Here is a 25,000-nt window from a genome sequence, read left to right as displayed (position 1 = left end):
TTGTATTTTTTTTTACTCCTAGTTTTGAGAAGTCATTTCACACGGGAATTGTCATTTAAGGTCAAATATGTAGGGAAAAAAATATGTTTCTGGAGTAGTATGTTACATAAATCAAGGCAGGTGCGTGTGCATCATATTTGAGTTCTTAAAGTCTAGCTTATAATTTGTTGATTAAAATAAGATGTAGTGTAGATCTGTTGTCATTTCATTGTTGTTGAAGCCTGTTTGAGCAAAATCACCCTTTTGTAAAAAAAAAATAAATAAAAAGATGATTGTGAAACAAGTATAAGAAATAAAGTCAGATATGAAAATAAGTTGTATTATTTAAAATCAAAACTGGGTGTTATAAAGTTTCAATTATTAGAAATAAGCATGTAATTACATTTTCTTTTTTTTTCATTTATTCATTCAATCAATCAATCAATCATTCTTTGGAGCAGAAATAGGCTTAGTTTTCAGTTAAATCTTTACTTTATCTGACATTACTGGTTCCTGATTCAAGATTAGCCGTTTCAAGGGAGCTGATTTTTTTCCAGGTAATTTTAACTTGTTTTGGGGGTGCAGTAAGAGTCCAGAAACTGTTTTTGGTAACTTCTGTTCAGGTAGCTCTTCTGTGCCTCTGAAGATTGTTCTCTGAGCAGCAATTGGGACTAGACCATCCAGGTTTTTGGAGTTTGTTCCTTGAACCTCATTTGCTCACTCAAGTCGCAAAGTGTAGGTTTACTCTGTGAGTATGTATGTCTCATCTTGTCTCCCTTTTGCAGAATTTCCAGTTGTTTCGGTTCTCTTGGCTCTCGCCGCATCCTCAGCACAACCGCTGCTGCTTGGGCTGTTCTCAAATCAGATTAACCTTCTCCGTTTTCCACCCGGCGCAAACAGTTGTGTGCAAGAGCCCTGTTTCTGCACTCAGTCACCCCCTCAAAAAAATCTATCAGGCCTTTCATTTATTATTATTCTCCATCTGGAACTATTTTATCATTGATAGGTACATTGTATGCTTTTGTGAATATGCAGTTCATCAAAAAATGATATTTGTTTATTTTTTTATGCACCTTTTGCGATGGAAAGGATAGGTAGAAGTGGTGAGAAATTAGGTATGGGAGTACTGGGGCGTCAAACACAACTTTGACGGAAATTTAGATTTTATCGATTGGAAGTTTCACATATTAGTGCTAAAAGACTTTTGTCTGAGCCAAACCTCACATCATTGTTTGTTAAAGTGGTGCATTCGTTTACAGGTGTATTTGAGGATTATCTGGATAATAGGTGTGTTTAACAGTAGGCGGGATGATGCGACACTATATTGAGGGGGCCGGTTGACTGTAAGGGTCACAGAAAGAGACTGACCCTGCTTTGCAGACTCCTGGCCTCGTGTATTTGGTTTGGCCTGGTCCAGGGCAGATCGATGATCTGTAAAGTGGATTTGTTATTGCCTTGTTTGCTTTGGCAGGTCTTGAAAGCGTCCGGCTGATTACAGTCCCAGATGTCATTGCACACATTACCGCTCAGCGTTACTCCTTCTGAAGGCCTTTTTTCTTTTCCATCTTTTCAGACTGCCTTGCTTCCGACATTTTATTTGCATTCATACATGCCTATGCACACTTGGCTGCTTAACCAGTTTAACCATTCAGGTTTTGTTTAAAAAATCTAATTTTAGGCTGCTTAGCATTGATTCTGTTGTAAGTCCTTGACCCTTTGTAGCTCAGGGAAAGTCTCTCCTTTGTTTGAGTGTTTTTTAGATGATGAATTTTAGATGATGTACTCTCCTTTAATTTAGTAATGGACTTTTATAACAATACATTTCTGTCTTATATATTTACATCACATTCTATAGGTGAAAGACAGGTTTAATCAACCACACAATGTCAGTTGTATCACTGTGGATGCAAGTGGATTTGACTAGCTTGTCATATAAACTCATTTACTTGTCATACATTAAATTAATATTGCTATTTTATTAATATTATTTATCCAAAATATGTATTTAATTAAGATACATGAATAATATAGTTATGTATATTCATTGTTTTAAAATGATCACTGCATTTAGAAAAAAAATAAATGCAAAAAAGTTCTGTTATTGCCCTGACATAAAGCAGACGTATGCGGTGCTTGCAGACAATTTTTTCACTCGCGTGGAAATCGTTGATGGTCGCGGTTCACAGCGTGTGAGAGGAATTACAAGACGAGCAAGTTACGAGCACCTCACAACCTCCCGATAATTTTTAAACATGTTTAAAACCAATTTCCAACAGTATAAAGGCTGTTCCCAATTGCCAAATCATGCACAACCACATCACATAGGCTAAATCAAGTATTATTAGGCTATAGCTCAGTGGCTGCAACCATACAGCATTCACGTACACTGTCACACACATTCTCTATCTCTCTCTCTCTCTCTCTCTCTCTCTCTCTCTCTCTCTCTCTCTCTCTCTCTCTCTCTCTCTCTCTGGTTGTTTCTGTTTAAAGGAATGGCTGCTGTTCTCTGCTTTTTGAGAACCATTTGCAGTTTTTTTTCAAATCTTTTGCACACAAATCATTTTTTCGTTCTTTTTCCTATCCGAAGATGGCTGCAAAATTGAAAGCTCTATTCTCTGTGTTTAGCGCGAAAGCTTGCGTAATTGCCGCGTGATTTAAACTCGTCTTGCTGGAAACCCTGGACTCCCAAATGAGGAGATTTGAGACAAGATGTTGAAGGCCTGTTTGTCCAGTTAGAATGTTCACTGTGGCCGGGATAAGCAGCTTTGAGGGCTGGAAGGAGAGAATGAGTGAAGTCCCAGGTGAACATGGATTTGGCTTCAATCATCATATCAGATGCTCCTCAGTGGCCGGCAACTCACAGTCCTAAACTCACTGACTTTACTTCCCTCTTCTGTCTCTCCAATAAGATTACTCCCACTTAAGAGGGTTTAAACTTGACGGTGGAAAGGAAATATAATGGTGACCGCACAGTCTATGTAATAACCCGAAAACGCTCAGATTAAAGACACATTAGGCTGTGATTTCTCATTATCAAATGGGATTGTGACAGATTGCACCATGTCCAAATGAAAATCCTTTCTGCCTACTCTTTGCTACCAAAGTGGGCCATGACCTCTGCCTGGGCCCTGGGGACGGCAGGCTGGCTGCTGGGTCGATCGCTTGGCAGTACGGGTGGTGCTTTCCCTGTATGGCCCTCGAATCTGGAGATCAGGGCTGTTATTACTGCAAGAAGGCTCTGGTTCACGCTGCCACATCAGAACGCGGCGGTCCGGTGCTCGCTTCCACTAAACCTATAATTGAACTTTCGGCACAGTGCAGGAAGTGTTTGTAAGTGATTATAAGCAATATGTTTCTCTAAATTAGGCCTTTAATTAGCTCCACAGCTTGCTTTTCTGCTTCAATTGCAACAGTTTTTATTTAAGTTTTTTTAAGAATAGTAAGGGTAAAGTTCTTCCACTTTGAATAACAATGATAACAGGGTTTGTATCGGCTGTCCAATGAGAGAGAAAAGTGAGAATAGCTGCTTTTAAACTCCTGCTCATCACTCTTAAACAGTCATTCAAAGCCAGTTAAAGGGATAGTTCACCAATTTTTTTAATGCTTATCATTTACTCACCCTCAAGTTGTTCCAAACCTGGAAGGTTTTTTTGTTTTTTTACTTCTGCTGAAAGACCAAAACTTCATATTGTAATCAGGGGGCCCACTGTTATGAGTACACTTGGTTACTCATATTCTTCAAAAATCTTATTTTCTGTTGAGCAAAACAAAGACGTTTATTAACTAACCTAACTGTAGGTTGTTTACGGTTTCATATGTAGAGTTCAGCTGATAAGCAGTCACATGTGATCACGAGCTATTTCATCATGGCTTTACAAATCAGATTTAGGAGCTGGAGCTACAGTATCATTTTTATAAATACAACTTATAAAGATCTTTCCAAAAATCTGATTTAACCTTGTAGTCCACTGCTGGTCTGTCATTGAAGAGGAGAATCCATGGTTCTGCAGACCTGGTGACCAATCAGGCCATTGTTCCAGTCAGGTGTAACAGTGGCTCCAATCAATCAGATCACTTTCTCCCGTAGTGCGGCCTCTGTTGTGCACATCACCGGTCTGATAGATAATGCCATCTGACAAGGCCAGGGCCCTGTGGACGTGTCTGTGCGAGGGGGGAACTCTAAAGCGCTAACCTCCCATCTCACAGCCAGCTGAGACCTCTGTCCTCTGCACATCTTCACTCTTTCTCTCTCACTTTCTCTAGTTTTCTCTCCTCCCCCAGTGGTGGACATGAGACAAATTGTTGGCCGTGCGATCCTAACTTAGTTAGCCGGACAAAAGCAGGAATCACCGTCGCCATGTCTGTCTGAGCGTCCTTCCTCATCACAAATGAGATCATGAAGCCTCCAGAGTGCCCTGAGCATGACTTCCCATTTCGCATGAGAATATCTAAATAACATGCTGCTATTTATTCATTGTGCACTAAAGCAACAGTAAACAGAATGCAGCACAAGTTTATGTTTGTGCTGGGTCATTTCCTGACTGAAAGTGTGAACTATCAAGACCCTCGGAAATTCAAACACATTAAATAAATGCTGAGAAAGAGGGGGGGGGGGATATTTGTCTGCTTTAGACTTGTAGACTACAGAGTGAAAATGCTCAACTTTAAAAAGTATTTGTCAAAATGTGTGACAATAAGCCGGGAGTAGGTCTGAGTTAAATTGGGACATTGAAGTAGCTTTTATAAGCATGCTTAATAAATACATAACTGGTGTTCATCTTGAGACAAAAAAAACTTATTTTATGATATGTCAGTGCAAGTTGCTTTCAGTTAAAACCACCTAAACATGCATTTCAGTCAGGGACTAACTTAAGTCTTGTCTGTGAAACCAGGCAGTTTTGTTCAAATTGAAGTCTTCATACATCCACTAAAAATGGAAATGGACCTAATGGTAAAAAATGTACCATGTTAATTATTATATATATATATATATATATTTTTTTAAGAAGCTGCTTGACTGGATATTGTATTATCTAATGCAATAATATTTCTACATTTTAAAATGTGTCTAGATATAGGGATAATGAAATACTTATACTAAATATAATTAATATACTACCAGCAAACCGTTAATTTTTATGTGATGGTCTTTTTAAGCTATTCATTACCATTATTAAAATTATATATAAATTTAGGCATCACAAAGTGTAATCCATCACAGTTTTACTTAGAAAAAAAAAAAAAAAAAAAAAAAAAAAAATATATATATATATATATATATATATATATATATATATATATATATATATATATATATATATATATATATATATATATATATATATATATATATAATATTTCATGAATGCAAAGTCTTATTTATGTCATGAACATGTTCCTATAGTCAGACCAGATGTAACTGGAATGTTACATTTCAAATTTATTGCATGAACCTAAGGCACACTGTATTTTGTCCTTGTGTGCATCTTCATTGCTCTGAGGTATTAGAAGTATGTGTGTGTGAGACTGACAGAGAGAGTGAGTACAGGTGTGTGTTTGTGTTATGTGGGGATTAAGGCCATGTCCATCCGTCAACTGCGGGCTGGCAGTCTCAGGCGGTGCGTGGGCTCGGGTTTCCGCCGGCAACAGCGGTCTGATGGATGGGGTCTGCTGGATGGGGTCTGCTGGGATGGGCGGTATTGTGATTAATGTGGATACTCACCCCTAGCGCCAGATTTTGCACGTCTCTCATATATCTGAGACACGTTCACATCCACACACACAGTATGCTTTGACGACGTGCTGTCTGTCTGCCTGGCTGACTGTCTGTCTTTGTTCACTTGTTGTTTAATAGGTTGATTGCTCATTTGATAATTTGTTCTTTCGATCATTTGGCCTATACACTTTCAAACTTCAAGGCTTTTTTTCTAAATTTTGTCTTTGTGTCAATCATTTGTCTTCACAAGCTTTGCTTATAGTTCAAATGAAAGCTTAAGGATTTTTTTGAATTACAGTTCATGATAATATTACCTCGTTACATATTGAAATTGCTGTTCTGCATTCTGTTTAATAAAATGTAGCAAAAATATGACATTCTTAGTTACTTTCCAAATGGTGCACAACTGTGGTGTGTGCAGTTGTTTTATAAACAGCTCAGTTGCAATTCATTTTACAAGTCTGAGCACATTCACATGCGACTGACTGTTCTCGGAAATTATCTACCAATATTGCAATTTGCCAACTGCGATTACCTACCACCCTTTGCCATGCACAACCATGCTAATGGTTGTTGAGAAGATTAGCTTAAATTTAAGTAACTCTGTCTTTTGTTGCTTTGACCAAGGTGTGATTGTGTTTTGAGTGCTGATTGTTGAGTCAGGCCCTGGCATCATGTTGTGTTCTTGGTTCGGTGCGGCCCCGTAGGGTTTGGCTCCTACAAGCACGGGAGGGGCTCGATACGTTCCAGCCTGTCAGGGAAATGAATGCACTCAAGTAGCTGTGAAACACATTAGCTTCTCAGCATAAACAAGACGTCTGCCTCATTAAGTTACAGCGTAATACAATACTCTTCCATATCAATTAGGCGTCCCTGCCACTTTGGCTCGTGGAAAACGGCTTCTCGCTCGTTGGCTCTCCATCATTAGGCCACGTTCTGTTTACACGGACTCCATCCGTTTCATTTATTAGAAAAGCATCGGGACACACCTAATATGTGATTGCTGTTTAACCGAGAAGCATATATTACGCTAATGTGCCGCACTCCGGCGTGAGTGGTGAAAGACTCGACCGATCAACGCTCAGATGTGTGTATGCAGTGTGTTTTCGTGCGTATGTATGTGAACCCGGCTGAACAGGGCCATGGGAGTGCGCTCTCTCGCCCGAGCTGTCAGAAAGCGAGACAGTTTGTCAGCAAACACACCCTGCAGGGTCTGCTCTGCGTCAAGCGTATCATTCTCCTTTAATCATTGCTGGGGCCGCGGCGCTCTTCATTATTAACGTGGTCCCGCGGCCCCCTATTCGAAGCAAAGGAACGAGAAAAAAGAAACACACAGCAGTGTTGTCCCAAGCGAGGTCGCACTCATTTCTGCCCTCGTTTATTTCCCGGACAGCAAGCAAGAACCGCAGAGGCTGGAGCAGCTATGGCGTTCGCTAATGCTGACGTTTGATGTTGAGTTATGGGGTTCTGAGGGCTTCTGAGAGAAACTAATGAGAAGAGTGGCTTGAACTTGGAAATAGAGGTGGATGGGGATGAGTTCAGCAGCCCCACTTCTGCCAAGAATTGCTCTTATGTAAGGTAAAAGGTGATGTGGACCCTATATGAACCAGTTGGCTTGATACTGATGATACCCTCACCAATCACAGCATTACCCCTATTGCTTTCATCATAAATGCAATGGATCTTTTCTATATTAGCACACACAGCACCTGTGTACTCAATAACACGTGGGCTTGTGAAAGCTGCTGTATGTTTTTGTATTCGGACACTGGTTTAAACACACATGTATATGTCCACACTCATTAGTGGCATTCATTTTATATATGCTTTATAATATATACTTTAGGATATTGATTTCTAGTGTTGTATCTCAGGCCTTTTCATGTGGCATTTTACCCGGATATATATTTTTTAGCCGAATTGATTTAAAGTGTATTCAGATGGTGAGCAATATATTCACTTCAATTCAAAAGTTTTATTCTTATGATGGCAATGCAGAATTTTGTATCAACATTACTCCAGTCTTCAGTCATGATCCTTCAGAAATCATTCTAATATGCTGAGTTGGTGCTTAGGAACCATTTCTAGTTCTATAGTCATATAATTCACCCAAAAATATAAATTCTGTCATCATTTACTCAGTCTCAAGTTATTTTGAACAATATTAGTAACCAAATAGTTTATGCCAGATGTACTGGTTAAGTTTTTGGCTTCCTGTTTCTGCACCTTCTCCATCCTATCTCTCAGCTGAATGAATAGGTGTTTTGAAAGCATATATAATTAGAGGAGCAGAATACAAAGGGCAGAGCATATGAATACATAAAGCCATAGGCTTCTCTTAATCTATTAAAGGTGTTTAGAACCCTAGGCAGGATTTTCTAATCCAGATGGGCTCAGTGGGTGCATTCTGATCCAGCGCTATGATCATTTCACAGCCCCTTTGTGGAGACAACAGGTCATCATAACTCTTAGTGGAATTATCACGGATTTAACCCTTATTTTTTACCCCCCTCCTGCAGGAAGAGCCATTTCATACTTATGGAATGAAAAAAGCTGTTATTATGAATAGGAGACACAATGTCTCTGAATACACTTTCACACTGACAATTTAAGGAGCTGCAGCCGGTGCCACACACGACGCATTGCTCTCTTCGCTATTAAAGGTTTAAGGCTAATTGTCAGACGACGTTCTGTTTGCCTAAGTTTGCCGACTTGGCTTTTGAGCGGGGCGGAGTGCCGTGGCTAGAGTGAGCCGGAATCCATTGTGTGAAAGAGAGCGTAAAAGCCCGGCAAGGGTATTGATGGGATTACTCACACTCTCACAGCTAAAGAGCGAGAGTGAAAAGAGAGAGCAAGGGAGTAAATGATTTAAAAGGCAGTGTAATGTAATGAGGAAAGGGGGCCTTGGAGGTGCGGGAAAGACTTCCTTATGGCCATCTATCTGACTGATAATCCTCGGAGCTTACATCTACATTAACACTCACACATCGCCGCTAAACACTTCTGGCAGCTTTTGGGTCCGTATCGCTCTAGCTGTGGTGCGCACGTCTGCAGCACTGTCAGTCTGGCTTTTAGGAGCCGGTGATGCTGTGTGTGTCTGTATACCGGTGGCACTTTAAAGTGGTCTCTGATTGAGAGCCAGTGAAAGCAGGGTACACCGAGGAGCTGGAGGGCATGGAAATAAAGCCGGCATGAGTGCCCAGTGTCACTCTTATCTGCAGAGTTGGATGGCTTGATCTCTTCAAAGAGGACACTCACTCAAGCAAGGCCATAATCAGCTGATAATAAAGTTTACCACAGGCCTTGACTGCACTCTGGTCATGCTACTTTCCTACTAAAGTTGTCACCAAAATGTTGGTAGTTGAGTTTAGTAGTTGTTAGCAGGGCTTGACATTAACTTTTTTGCTCACCAGCCAGGTACTAGCAGTTACTAGCCCCTTAGCATTTTCACTGGCCACAATTTTGGCATCAATACAATGGGGAAAAACTGACATATCGATTTTTGTAATATCATATCAAATTTAGCTGGCTAGAAACCTGTATATTAGGTAGGGGTGTCGAAATTAATAGTTTCTATTGATCACGATGCAGACGTGGACGATTCGGTATCGGTTCAGTAATAGACCATAACCGGTTATATATTGACACAATTGCATACGAGGATGCGGTGCATCATCAATGCATCGTGATATTGAATTGATCCTAATCGTAATCTAACCGAACCGTGAGACCAGTGTAGGTTCACACCCCTAATATTAGGCTCCTGTCACTTTAAGACGTGATACACGGATCAATTATACTGTATATCTCTCTCTATATGTACAGTATATATGTATACTTATTATCAATTATATAGTTGTACTTTCACCTAAAACACTGAAGCTTTCACTGTGTTTACATTAATACACACCAAGACTGACACTTTGTATTCGTAATTTATTGTTTAAGCACAATATATAGGCGGCAAAAAATAACTTAATTTAGCACAAGGTGGCATTATGTGCACGCACTTTAGGTGTGAGCACAAAATCTGAGAGATTGAGTAAATTTAAGCCTTGTAATGCCAACAATATTTATCTAGAGCAAATAAATGGATTGAGTGAAAGAGGTTGGTTTGGAAACAACGAAAATTAGTAATAGAAGATTATTTCAGTATTGATATGTATCGACAAATATATATTTTTGACAACACTACATTGCACATAGTTTATTATTCCAGGTGCCTTTTTAAAAATAATACAATTAAAAATATATAACCTATATTATATGTAAAATTGAGCCTGCCAAAGTGACTAGTAGGATTGACTTACCATTACATACCACTGCTAGAAATCCACCATGCATTTGTGGAATGGCGGGTGTCAAGTCCTGTTTTTTAGTAATTTAATTCGTTGTTAATAATTGAATATACTATTATAGGTCACCCAAAAATTCTGTCATAATTTACTCACCTTTGTGTTGTTTATATATATATTTATATACCTATATGAGTTGAATACAAAAGAAGATATTTTGAAGAATGTTGGTAACTAACCAGACAGCTAACATTGTACTTTTTTTCCTGCTGTGGAAGTCAATGTTACCAACATGCTTCAAAATATCTTCTTTTATGTTCAACAGAAAGTCTTTCTTTCTAAAAGGTTTGGAACAAAATGAGGGTGAGTAAATTCTGACAGAATTCCACTTTTATTTTATTTATTTTATTTTATTTTATTTTATTTTATTTTATTTTATTTTATTTTATTTTATTTTATTTTATTTTATTTTATTTTATTTTATTTTATAAATTGTATAACTTGCAAAATAGCAGGGTTTTCAAATACTTATTTTCATATATATATATATATATATAGAGAGAGAGAGAGAGAGAGAGAGAGAGAGAGAGAGAGAGAGAGAGAGAGAGAGAGAGAGAGAGAGAGAGAGAGAGAGAGAGAGACACCTATTATATACTGTTAAAGATTTTATTTTTTAATAAAAGTCAACTTTTACTTTCTTTTGTGTAAGAAGTACATTAATCTAAGAAAAAACACTTATCGTGGTTAGTACACATGATCCAACACATACAGTGTGTAGATCATGTGGGCACTTCCTGTTCCTGATCCACCTCTCTCTCCCTATCATTTCCCGTCCTCTGTCTGCCCTCTTCTAAATAAAAGTGGCAAAAGGCCAAAAAAGGTGGAGGTCTTCTCGGCAGGGACAGTTCAAGCAGATGACAACCCGTGATTTACACACTGCCTGTTTTCCACCAGCAGGCTGTTTGTTTTTTAGATGCTAGTGAGCAACATTACACAAGTCTCACACACTTTCCTGGGGATAATTGCTTGTTAGCTCAATTTCACTTATGGCCCCTTAATAAAACCTAATTGAATTAGTCCCACCTTTGCTGTTCTTTTAGGTGTTTACGCTTCTCTGGTGCCCCTTGTAGCCCAGAAACAGGATAATGTGTGTGTCCTGCATGCCTCAGTAAGCCTGCTGTAACCCTGTACGCTGTCAAGGTGAATGTTCTCTGTACTAAAGAAAGAAAATCTCAAAAATTAGATAAGTAGCTCTACGGTCTGCAACATCTAGGAGACCACTAACCAACATGAGTTTTATGATGATAAAAAAAAAATATTCTCCTGCCTGTTACTTATTAACATCAAGTCCTCATACCTCAGTGGTTCAGACAGGATTTCCAAGTGAAGAATTAAAAGTGAGAGGAACATGCGAGGATCCACGTGGGTCAGCTCAGGCCTTTTGTCTCACCCAGAACCTGCAGCAGGCTTTTTATTATTGAATTGGTGAGGCTGAGCTCTGACGGGTGTGAATAATGTGGAATGTGGGCTGTGGCGGCTGTCAGCCATTCTGATGAAGAGATCGTCCCTGTTGGTGAGAATGAACTTCTGACCCCACATCCTCTGTGCCGTTCCCCTTCAGCTGTTGGACTGCTTTAAAATAACTCTCACAGAGGTGCGCACTTTAGCTTCACAAACTTGTTTAAAGGTGCCTTATGTTGCTTTCAGCAGTTTAATGATCCTGACAGAAAAAAAGCACTTTGCTCTAGTCTGGTGTTTTATAGTGCATCCGCAATGTATTCACAGCATTTCACTTTTTCCATTTTTTTTTGTTACAGCCTTATTCGAATATTGATTAAATAATTTTTTTTTCTTCTCAATTCTACAAACAATATCCCATAATGACAACATGAAAGAAGTTTGTTTGAAATCTTTTTGCGAATTAATAAAAAATAAAAAATCACATGTACATAAGTATTCACAGCCTTTGCCATGACACTAAAAATTGAGCTCAGGTGCATCATGTTATACACCTGTCCCACAGTTAACAGTGCATGTCAAAGCACAAACCATGAAGTCAAAGGAATTGTTTGTAGACCTCTGTGAAACCACAGGACCCTTCCTATAGCTGGCTGCCCAGCCAAACTGAGCGATCAGGGGGAGAAGGGCCTTAGTCGGGGAAGTGATCAAGAACCCAATGGTAATTCTGACAGAGATCCAGCATTTCTCTGTGGAGAGAGGAGAACCTTTAAGAAGAGCAACCATCTCTTCAGCACTCCACCAATTAGGCCTATATGGTAGAGAAGCTAGATGGAAGCCACTCCTCAGTAAAAGGCACATGACAGCCCGTTTGCCAAAAGGCATCTGAAGCTTGATGCTGACGTTTGAGAGGTCCTAAAAAGAAGAATGGGAGAAACTGCCCAAAAATAGCTGTGCCAAGCTTGTAGCATCATACACAAAAAAAACTTGAGACTGTAATTGGTGCCTAAGGTGCTTCAACGAAGTATCGAGCTAAAGCTGTGAATACTTATGTACATGTGATTTCTTTTTTTTTTTAAATATATATATATTTTTTTTTTTATTTGTACTTATTTATAAAATACTTTCTGGATGCACTGAACAGGTTACTAACCAGTAAGCTGAGGCATCAAAGTTTGGGGTCAGTAAGATTGTATTTAGTCTTTAATTAAAAATTGTTTTGTGCAACGACACAATAAATTGATCAAAAGGGACAGTAAAGACTTTAACACTTTTCATAAGATTTGTTTTTCATATAGTTGCTGTTCTTTTGAACTTTCTATTTATCAAAGAATGGCAAAATTCAATATATGTATACTTGTGTATGTGTGTTTGTGTGTGTGTTCTCTATATTATGTATTATCTTTCGACATTCAGAGCCGTTGGTTCTGGTGTGTTCAGTGGCCTCATCCTGCAGGAAGTTGCTTTGATGGTAGGCCTGTTGACTCTGGTGATTTCAGTGTTTTGACGAGTCAATGGGAGACACAAGACAAACAGCTTTTTATGAAGTGGTATGAAGTTATCTGCTGTCTGTGAGTCTGGCCGGGCTGGTGTTTTACTGCAGATAACGGCAGGCCTCTTGCCTCCCTATCAGCGTTGCGCCACCGGCCGCCTGCGCTCCTCTCTTCGCCACGCATTAGCGCCTGTCAGTGGCCTCGAGTGTGGTTGAGGGTTTGCAGGGGAGGCCAGACAAGGCCAGATAGCCGTTGGCCTGCAGATCAAAGGGTCTCCCTATAGGCCATTCAGATAAAGCAGCTGTATTTCATGCGGCAGGTATCTGTAATAGAAAGATACACCGGTAATGCCACCATCTGAAATGCAGCATCATGCGAGACAGGCGAACTGCGCTTCCTTCACACCCCCCTCCTTATGCAATATTTATTTTATTGGCCAAGGCGCTTATTGCTGGGGGGAAAAATGAGCCCAGTGTTTTTGTTTGAAGTCATATCGGCCCACAGTGGTGTTTTTCAGGGGTCAGTCATTTCCTCTTTGCTATCCCTGTCAGAGGAAGGTAGGGGGGCTCGGCCGGGGCTTTAGCTGCTATGTGTGCCAGATGAAACACAGATAGCCGTTTATGACCTCCGAGTTACACCAGCATGGCCATAGACACTTTTCAGCTTCATTATGTATTTAGATTTCAAACATGTATTCAAGCCAGTACAATGTTACTTTTTAACAATTTAGGTATCATCATCAGAGATATCATACAATCTGAAAAAGAACTATTATAAAGGACAAAAAAATGCAGTTTGCCGTGATAAAATTAACTTGTAATGAGCTGTAATGCAGTGTGAATCAAAATGGTGGTTTGAACTGTTGTTCTCTATCGTTTTTCTCTGGCAGGCATGTTTGACCGCAGCGTCACCCTGCTGGAGGTGTGTGGCAGCTGGCCTGAGAGTTTCGGACTGCGTCACATGTCCTCTGTGGAAGCCACGGAAGAGGGCCTGAAGGAGAGGCTGGCGGATGCAATGTCTGAGTCGCCCAGCAGAGACATTGTAGGCTCGGGGACAGGTGAGCACGTACACTCTCACTAATGGTATGGTGCCTTACACACAACATATAAACTGGGGAAAAAGCATTTTTATTGAAGTTGTAAAGTTGGAGTAGATTTTACAAGAGAATACTATTTACTGTACTGGAATACTTCAAAACTTCCCATTTAATTAAATCCCTATTCTTTGCAATTATTTGTGAAATTTACTAGCAAGGTCTGGGTAAAAGTTGTTTGTACGCCATTTTTTTTTCCATTGTAGCCAATGAACATCAGATAATATACCCCTAAAAGCAGCAGTTAATATCAAAGATTGAAAATAATATTTCATGCAAAAATGTCATCATTTATTCACCTATATGTCCTTCCAAACCTTTATGACTCATTCTTCTGTGGAACACAAAAGATTATATTTTGAATAAAGTATTTGTTTAAATAATGAAAGTCATAGTACAAATTAAAAACAAAGATATTTCTCAAAATGTATTCATGAAGGTAAGTTTGAAACTATATGTGATGTTCAAAAGCACAGATGAAAGAATAAAGCTGAATATGTAATGATAACTGTATATATAAAAATAAAAAAAAAAACAGGTATTAGTTTTCCTTTTCATCAGCCAAGTTTGTTCTTCTCATTAGTAGCTCATTAAGTTCAAAGCAAACTAACTCCCTCAGAAGTTAAAGTGGTAAACCCCATTTAGTTCGATTTGCTCTTGCTAATACCTCCAGTGACTATGGGAATCAGTTACTCATCCTCAATCCTGTTCGAATTACACAGAGATAAGAATACGTCCTGGCGTATTTAGGTGATTTCTCGTACAGATCTTGGAAAAGACACATTTCAGAGGTTTTACAATAACAAATTAGGTCATTCACATTGAGGGAGAGAGCGAGCAAAATGAGAGGGGAAATTGCCACTCTTGACAATCCAAATGTTTAACTCATTTAGGAAGCTGCTGCTCTCCAGCCCTCCCCCTCATCTGAACAAGACTTTCTTTGATATCTGGGGAAGATGGAGGTTGGATCCTGGACGCCGCTGCTTGGAGCAGCGAGGTCACAAGGCCCTAATGCATTTAGCATCGACTGACCCTCTCTCGTAGCGCGTCTATTAGGCACTAATTTGATTTGTACCTATTCATTTGCAGTCCCTGCAGCAGCACCGAGTTGGCCTTCTCCATAATTGGTTCTGTCTCTATTTTTGCATCATTAGATTAAGCCCGACTCCCGGACACTTGTAGTCTGCGCTTGTCCGTCCATTTATACAGCCTAATGTAACACAAAATTCATTACTGATCACATTACTCTCAACTTTTGGCCCCACGGGCTGGCGGATGAACGTAACGTTAAGCATCTCCTGAAGCAGGAGACCCAGAGAACGGGCGAAAAATGGATTGCAGCGAGAGGCTCTAAATAAGCAGCATGGTGGCGGGGGACAGGGTGCTGGAGCCTCTGATGAGCACTAGCCATCATTTATGTCAGTCTGTGTCTTTTTCACCCAGACGTCCGGCTGCAGTTAAGGATCAGTGCCAGACTTTAAGAGATCAAACCATTCCCATTTGGGTCTTTGTTGAAGGTACAGACTAATGTGGCAGTAAGTGCTGAGAGTAACGGCCGAATATTGGTAATTACCCTATAGTCATCCAAAGTACCCTCTTCATTTGTTGTCATGGGTCGTGTCTGGGTTGTGTCTAGATGGTAACTCCTGCAAGATTCATGCGCGACATAATGCAATGTGTTTATATCTCGACTAGATTTGACAGGGTGTAAGAGAATGCTATGAATTTGTTGATTTCAATGGGCATTTGTAAAGGCAACATGTGACCAAAAGTTAAAGATAAATTGTGAATTGTGATGAATTGAGAAATCAACTTTCCCTTAAGCTTTTGATAAATTAAAGGTCGTGGTAATATAAGAATATCCTGCAAGTTTCAGAGCTGAACTTCCTTGTTAGTCAAAGAAAAGCTTTTGCAGCAAACAGTCCTGTGCTTCGTACTGACGTCATTGCGCAACGAAACACCGCCTCTACAGCGCGTCTAATTCAGTAGCCTCACCCACCGACTCATGGCGGGCTCGTGCTAGCTGGTCAACAACAATAAACATGCAGAGGAAGATTAAGATATTGCGCTATTCCTGGTTGTGGAAGAACACAGTCGCTGCATAAGCTTCCTTCGGATCTTAATATTAGGAATGTGTGGTTGAACTTTATTTTAAATTAAGTTCCAGCTCACGTGGGGAAGACATGTTCACTTCATTTCACTGCGGAATCGTTTGTAAACCAATCTCTGGTCGATGCTGGATTTGGATCCAACAAGAATCGTGCAACACACTTATGTGAGTAAAACGCGTTTTTATATGTAATAGTATTAGCCTGACAAGCCAGATCCACATCAAGATGTTTGGTCTGGAAACTCACCATTGACAGGGCTCAATCCGAGGGGCGGGATAAACGGTTGTCTTTCAAACTCCCTCTGCACGCGATAGGATAGCGCTACAACCAACCAGAGCAACGAAGGTGAAACAGAGCTCGTTGATAGATTAAACATTCGCCGTATCCGGTCAGCAAAACTCCGAACACATCTTTCCTTTTTAAGAATGACTTCAGTGCCGTTCTTTTCTCAGAGAAAAGCTTAACTCCAAGTCTTCCAGAGTCGTGGTCAAAGCTGATTCGAAAGACCGCCGTTCGCCAGTTTCTGTGTTTACTAGAAGCACGCAAACGCACCTCGGCCGTCGTCATTATGGCCCCGCTCACCGACTCTATACACGATGTGATTGGCCCGGCAAGAGTTAGGCGAATACAGCTCAGAAGGGTATTGAGAGTTGCTAGACGACACTCGCGGGCAGATTAGATTTGCTGCCGCTAGGGTGCGTCTAGATTTCTAGGCTATAATAGTATTGCATTGTTATAGAACACATTATTATGTCTAACAGAGCATAACTTTAGCACGCTGGACAAAGCCCAGCAGGCCGATGAATCTCATTATATTCCATTCTTGTTCTGCTATTGTTTCTTTCTCGCTCTCTCTTGTTGACATCTGAAGGGCGGCGCACACGCACATGTATGTATGTGTGCACGCGGTTTGCACTTATATCGTCCGATATTGCGGGCTATGTGTAATATAAAAATAATAGTCCAATCAATCGCGGGTCGATGAGAAATAAATCATTGTGTTTGTTTGATAAAGACATTTACGAACTCTGTGATCGAGAGAATCATTCTGTTTGCCGCTTCTCCCTCAATCTCTCCTCTCCCTCATGTGAAATGACAGTGGAGCTGAAGCTCATTAAATATGCAAATCTTATCCAATCCTAGCCGTGGACGTTTACTTCCAAGTCTCCAGTGCGTCACGCCCACCAAAACCCAGCGTTTTGGAGAAAGCCCCAAAGCCAGTGTAGAAAATAGCCTATTACTTATTTATGACTTACTATTACTTGGTTATGATGTTTTTGAATGGAAAAATGGCACGAACATCATTAGTTGACCTCAGACAACAGTATAAAAACATTTAAAAAGCCAGTTCATGACACCTTTAAAAATGTGACGCTTTGAGCGCTGTTGAGCGGAATCGTAAACACCTCTGACTGGCAATTGTGCTCACGCGCTCATCAAATGTCTGTGATTTGGCTACTGCGATCAGCACTTTACAAACATGTTGTAAAAATACATCAATGATGCTTTTCACAGAGCACTTGCAAAGATAAACAAAGAGCTTTTGAATGCAGGCGTCTATCAGCCTACTGGTCCGCTGGTTGACACCTGCTTGTGCTTTCAAATGCTCCTGCTCCTGCTTTCAAAACACTTTCTATACACTTCCGTGTTCTTTCAAATCACTGCCGTGCGTTGATCATTGTAGCCAATCACAGGCACATCCAATGAGCGTGAGCACAATGGCCAGTCAGAGGTATTTACGATTACAGCTCAACAGCGCTCGAAGCGTCACATTTTTAACATTTCAGTACTGATTTGGTATCGCGGTCGGTACTTTAGACTACACTATACCAAAGACATTTTAATATACATGTGTGTTTTATTGGACCAATAACTGTTTGGATACCTTACAATTTATTTTAAAATTAATTGCATGCCATTTAGCAACACAAGTAATCCAGTTTTTATTGATGTGATAGTCTAATATTGATCTAGACTGGTGTGTATCACAGGTGTCTTTTATTAGCATTCGCTCCAGTGGCCTCGTTCCGCTCCCACGGCTACCAATCAGATTACTGTGTGATTTTTATTAAATAATAATAATTTTTATTTAATTATTTATTGGTCTCTAAACTTCTCAGACTCTATTTTGAAAACCCCTACTCCAGTATGTAAGTGCCATAACACTATTCTTAGGTTTTTTCACAGAATAACGTTTGCTATCTAGGCATGACTTTATGGCTGATGGGGGAATTATCTGATCAGTTGTAAAGCAGTGTGGGATTGTGTCGTTGAGCTGTGGGTGAGCCAGTGCATCTGCGTATGCAATACCTGAGCTGCTTTCTTTGTAGTTGCAGGACGCTCCATTTAATAAGGCAGGTTAAGTCGGGAGCTTCTTTGAAGGGTCGAAAGCAGATGGTTTGACACTTAGCATCTCCTCACGCACAAGCACATCTTCAGGAGAGGATTGTAGCGTCAGGGGACATCTCTGACTCTTCTTCTTCTTTATCAGTCACTAAATGCTTCTCCATGTTTCATTCTATCCATCCTCCAGTCCTCGAATTTCCCATACTTGCCTGGCTGACCATCGATGAAATTTGGGAAATTTCTTTGAGAGCAAGGAATTTCTTCCCATGCAGGTGATAGGGGGTGAACTCAAGACTCAGTTTGCCGTAACGCAAGGCTCCTAACCTAACAGAATGGAATGTAAGAGAAAACTCTTGAAATGCAGTCATCTTATAATTAGATTTCGGTCAGCGGCATAATGTTGCAAATTGGATTTTTCTCATTGGTGCTAACCCAACGTAAATTCCATTTAAGCAGGGGGAATAGGACAGGGCTCAACCCTGTCAGCCGCAGTAGCCCTCCCCACACCACCGCTGCCAGTGTTTACTGAGGTTACACACAGGGATTATGTCTCTGTCATTCCTTATTACTCCAGCCGCCCCAAAAAAACACATTTATATCTATTTCCCCGTTAAGCCTACAGCAATGTGAGCACATGCTCAAATCCCCTCCATCGCCCTTACAGAGCTCTCAGAAAGTAGTAGTGATGTAGACATGACTCTTAAAAATTTGATAATGCTAATACACTGTCTGCCTTTAAACAAAATGCTTCAGCAAATATGTTGTCTCTCGCATGGAATCAGTTAATTTGGTTCAGTTTGAAAGCTGGAGTTTTAAGTAAATCTATTTTTATTAGAAATGTAGTGTTTCAAGTTAAATGTTTTCACTCTAATTGAGATTTCTATTGTTTTCTCATGAAGGTGTAGTCGTGTTGTCATAACTTGTAATGTATATCAATGCTGCTATGGTGTTTATGCTGCTGCTTTGATTAATACATTTGAATGCATGATTGTATGTTCTGTATGGCGGTGTGAAAGTTGAAAGGACTCCCCTTTCTTGCCTACTGAACCAAATATATATAGGCCTATGGGTTGTTGTGTTCTTGACGGAGATCCCACAATAGCTTCATTGCGAAGAGGATGTTAGCGACAGCTCTTAAGCACCCTTTCTTTCTTTTTTCTTCTTCATCTTCATCTTCATCCTTGATTATTCAGTTCGACCCTCAGGGCACTTTACTGTCAAAGCAAAACAGGTACATACACACTGGAAAATACTCATAAATCCACACACAAAGACTCTCTCTCTTGATCTATCTATCTATTTCTCTCTCTCACTCAATTAATTCATAGAGTGGCTAACTACTTATTCAGCTTGACTGTAGTTCAACTACTTTCATTTATAAATATGAAGCTGCAGTTTAAAAGTAGCTTCCCAACACTGTCATGCACACTGAAGCTTCATTATAAAAGCATTTACATGGCTGCTCCATAAATCAGTCATGCATGGAAACTGGTGAAATAAAGAACACATTTACGTGAGCATAGTTTTCCCAACATAAATGGACTCATACATGCTGTGACCACCACTGAGCTGGCTGAACTGTGACCGACTGAACTTGATGATGATTAGAGCTTTTGTCACGAAACTAGGAACAATGCACTTACATCCGCCAGTAACACTCATCTGTACATACTTCTCCAATGGCCAGACTCTCCAGGGCGCCAAAGATCTGTCTTCCTTTCGATTGGCTGTTAACACTCATGAAAGAAGCAGGATGTTTGTTTTCCAACTTCTCCAAAGTCATCAAACCCTTCATCAATAACAATTAAAGTCTTTGCATACTAGTTGCCATAATTTAAGTTCATAAAATTGTCAGGTTCTGTTTGAACTGGCTTTATGGCTGGGTTAATTATCTGACCAGGGATTGGTTATTAGTGGACTCGCACGTACAGAAATCCACAGACAGTTCCAAAAGATCGAAATTACATCATTCAGAAAGTTCCTAAGCATTTGCGTGTTTGTTTATTTAATATTTTGGCTAATTTGATGGTACGCTAATAATAAGAATGTAGTATTCCCAGCTTAAACATTGCACAGTTTTAATTCATTCTACAGAAATCAGCTGATTTTCCACCCTACGTCCGTGCAGAAATGTGAATGTCTCCCTGCTGACTTACGAAGCTGGTGTTTTGAGCTTTATGTCGAACTTAAAGTAGATTTAAATGTTTGTGTTAATGCTAACACAGAATGAGCCTCACATGCTACTAATTATTTCATGAATGCTAACAGAAATATTTAGTTTGATTGAGAATTATGCTTGAGCATGAATCTAACAGGCCTTGAGTTGGTGATATGCAACAGGCATATTTGTATGTCATTATTCCAGGTTACTGTAATGTCATAGCAGATTATCCCAGCATACATTGGGGTAGTTTCATACTGGCTTACTGAAACACCACCATTGTTTGCTTACCTGGTTAATGACAGTAATAGTCCCTGTTTAAATTGGACTAACTCACAAGTATTCTTTTGCCAAACCGTAAGCTATTATCAGAGAGACCGTTCCATATCTTAATGTCACGGCTCATTTTAATGTGGCACGATAACCATCACTGGATCAACAAGACACAGCTGAAAGCACAGCAGCCCAGTCACTCGCTGTGCAAAGGACTTAGCTTGCGCTAATCAATCATCCGCCACCTATACGCAGCGCACGGACGATGGATTGCATAAACAAGCCCAGCGCTAATCTGTGTCTGCTCAATCTCTTGCCAAACACAAGTTCCTCAGTAGAAGTGTGCTGGACCATGAAGTTTCACTTAAAGACTGTAGCTTTGGTAAAAGTGTTTAGCTGCTTTGCAGTGCCTGGTAAAATGCATCCATGTGTAATTTAAACCTTCCTTTTCTTTAAACTACCTATTTTCATGTGGCACTACATTTGTGGGAATAGGAATATTAGGTCCATTTCTGCATGCTTTGTTGATCTGACCTGTGTAGTTGTTACTGAAGATAGGGCCTGCAGCTCTCAGTGATTTTACTGTGCCATTGACCCTGATGTTGAGCTCAGCTGTAGCTGACATCATTACTTACACTCTCTGAGATGAGGAACACAAATACAGATATCTCTGTGGTTATAGCAGAGAGAGAGAGAGAGAGAGAGAGAGAGAGAGATTGAAAACAAGGTTGGTGGGTTCGACTATAAAAGTGTTCGACTATAAAAGACTGTAGAAAGTGAGGTGGTATTAGTGCATGGCTGCATGGTGAGGTGGCCAGGAGGGGAATGAAGTGTGAAAACAGGAACACAATCATTATTTCCTCCCTACAGCACTCACCCATTCATCCCATGGTCAGTCTCTTCAGTTCAAACAAGGGATTGAGAGTAATGTGCAGCGACAGGGTGAGACGATGAAGAAGAATTCCTGCATTCAAAGCCTCTCTTTCTTTCTCTCTGCCCCAATCCATCAGTGACACATTGGGCCTGGATATCATTGTATCATTTATTATATTCCCTGCTTTTTTCCCTCGTTGTTCTTCTAGCCTACAAACTAGTTACTAAAACAGTAAAGAAAGGGACAGAAGCAGGGACTGAGGGTAGAAACCGAAGCTTGCAGTAAATGGGCTTTTTGTGGGATTTTTTGAGACTGCACTTAACAGCTCGCTCAAGGGAGCGACAGTCAGAAAATAGCGGCTCGGAAAGAAAGAAGAGAAAAAGAAATCAAGAGAGCTGAGGGGGTAGAAGGAGCACTTTTAAAAGATGTTCCAGGATGTCTAGACATGGTGTTGGTGAAACATGACGAAAGTGTCAGGCATTTGAGAGCGCCGCAAATGGAAGCAAGAGGCAGGTGTCGGTGAGACATGCTACGTGTCAGGCCGACTCGAAGCTGCGATTCCACAACTGATCCGGACTCGTAAGGCATTTACTGTGTTTAGCCTCTCAAGGGTATGAAGAGGAGTTCATTATTCAATACCACACTTACCTTCCTCTTTTATTTCTTCACTTCTTTCTCGCAAACTCTCCCTTCCTCTCCTTTCACATCTACACGTGTGCTGTATATATATCAGTAAAAGAGGTTGCATGAATTAGTGATAGAGGACATAATGGAGGGGTTTCTTGAAGGCGCAGCTGAAAGGCGTTACAGCGCTAACGGTCCACACCGATATGAGATCACTGACCTGACTGCAGCACTTTCCAGGAAAGTGAAAAAAGGAGAGAGGACGTGAAGCGAGCGAGGGATGGAGAGTGTGACTGTCACTGCCTGTGTCGCTGCCTCCCTTTCACACATACACACACACACACATGCTCTAATGGCCTCACATTTAGGAAAGCACTCACACACGCCTCTCTAGGTGCTGTGAATAAACATTTTCTCTTTCTTCCTCTAGAGGCGTTCTAGCATTTTCAGGTGATCATGTGCTCAAAGAGGACAACATCATTTAGTGCTATTATTTAATTTCTTAGTGATGATCTGACTAATGCAAAGCAAAATGGCAATTATGCAAAGCAGAAAATGCATTGCTGTTTATTTTCTAATGTGTTTGTGGCGGGTAGATAAAAGCTCAGCTTTAAAGCGCCGTCGTCCGGTGTGGTGTTAGTGAGCATGTGCGAGCTTGAGCTTCGGGGCAAGTGAGTGAGCAATGGTCCTTTTCAATTAAAGACTGAGTGCAGGATTCCTCCTTGGGCTACAAGGCTTTAGTGGACCTCAGTCCATCAGAGAGAGAGAGAGAGAGAGATAGAGAGAGAGAGAGAGAGTGTGTGTGTGTGTGTGTGTGTGTGTGTGTGTGTGTGTGTGTGTGTGTGTGTGTGTGTGTGTGTGTGTGTGTGTGTGTGTGTGTGTGTGTGTGTGTGTGTGTGTGTGTGTGTGTGTGTGTGTGTGTGTGTGTGTGTGCGCTTGCGCGCGCTGGCCCCACATCTCAAGATTGGCATGGCGTACGACTCCGTGGCCGTCATGCTGACCGTGCCCATCAATCAAAGAGACATAAAGCAATATGGACAGCAATTAAATCAACTAATTGAATCAAAACTCAAATTAAGCCACCAGCCTGAGTGGTTTGTAATTGTAAATGGCATGAGCCTTCCATTCCACTGGCTTAAATTTGAGACCTGCGCCTTGAGCAACTATTTAACCAATTACTCTGCTAGCAGTAATAGACCTTCTTAATGCTGGCAGAATCTGAGTGATTTTGTTTGACTTGGGTTTTTATTCAGCGCCTGTGGTCTACTTGTACCCTGTGCGATAAATAAAGAATCAGTCATGTTTATCTTAATGGATTTTGGCCATGCTTTGTACATTTAGCACATTTGAAAAGTTTGCTATCACTGTATACTATTCAGAATCAGTTCAAATAAACCAATCGGATTACAATATAAGTCATTTGAAAGTCATTAGTGGTGTTGCTAAGGCAAGCATCCATATAAGTGCAACAGTGCATGAATCAAGCCAACCAGCTCCAAAGTAAGCCACAACATTATAACTTTAATTTAAAGTTAAACCGTTTTTGAAAATTGGACTTTTAATAACAACAATTACTTTAATGAGGAAACTACAATCCCATGAAGCACTGCAAATGATGAAAATCAGATAAATACATGATGATGATAAATATTATTTTAAAACTAATTGGGAAAAAAAGATTATATATATATATATATATATATATATATATATATATATATATATATATATATATATATATATATATATATATATATATATATATATATATATATATATATATATATATATATATATATATATATATACACACACACTATTAGGTAGTGGGAGTGTATACAGTATGTCATTTGCAGGAATATATTAATATATGTATATATATTAATATAGACTATATATTAATATAGACTAATAGCTTCTACAGAAGTATATACACCATTAATTAACAACCTCAGAGCTAACGCACCTCACTAGCAATCACATATAAAAGTGATAAAAAAACACTGAATACTTTTAGCAACTGCATAGCAACACCCAGAACACCCTAGCAATTTACAGATGGAGTTTGCACAGACAAGCACCATTTACATTTTTTACAGTTAAAGTACAAATCTAGTTTATTTTTTGCTTTTTTATAAATAGCTTGAGCCACTGTTGTATTGGACACGGCAGATGTTAGCGTCATGTGTCAGAGAACAACGTTTCCTCTCACATTTCCTTGCAACATTTTCCCTTGTTCTTCCGATTCATTCATCACCTTCACATTCTTTCAGTGAAAGGGAAGGAAATAAAAAAGTGTATCTGAGATGAAGATTAATCATTTAAACCTATAAGTGTATGTGTGGAGAGTCATTCACACCTCTGTGGTAATGCTACACTAGAGCCTCGTTGAGTTCGGACATTACATGCAGGAACATGAATATGCTTTCATTTCGACATGCACTAAACTCACTGTGTTCTAGTTAGAAACATAGCAGCAAAGTGAAATCTGAGAGTGTGGTCATGGTCATAAATGTGATCAATTTTTTAGAACTGAAAGTTTTATCATTCATAATTCGCATTAGTGTCTGTCACAGT

The 25,000-nt window shown here is 39.9% G+C and overlaps 1 protein-coding gene across 5 annotated transcripts in view; it reads left to right on the top strand.

The window, feature by feature from the left end:
* Nucleotides 1–25,000, top strand: part of bcas3 (BCAS3 microtubule associated cell migration factor) — a 268,620-nt gene that overhangs the window by 231,639 nt on the left and 11,981 nt on the right. For all 5 annotated transcript variants that reach the window (XM_067450579.1, XM_067450578.1, XM_067450577.1 and 2 more), the window contains one exon: nt 13,831–13,998. In XM_067450579.1, coding sequence (XP_067306680.1) covers nt 13,831–13,998 — 168 coding nt within the window. The remainder of the gene's footprint in view (nt 1–13,830; nt 13,999–25,000) is intronic.

Source organism: Pseudorasbora parva, chromosome 8 (genome assembly GCF_024679245.1).
Source record: "Pseudorasbora parva isolate DD20220531a chromosome 8, ASM2467924v1, whole genome shotgun sequence".
Lineage (NCBI taxonomy): Eukaryota > Metazoa > Chordata > Actinopteri > Cypriniformes > Gobionidae > Pseudorasbora > Pseudorasbora parva.
The sequence above is the reverse complement of the archived record's forward strand: the minus strand, read 5'-3'. Positions and strand labels throughout refer to the sequence as shown.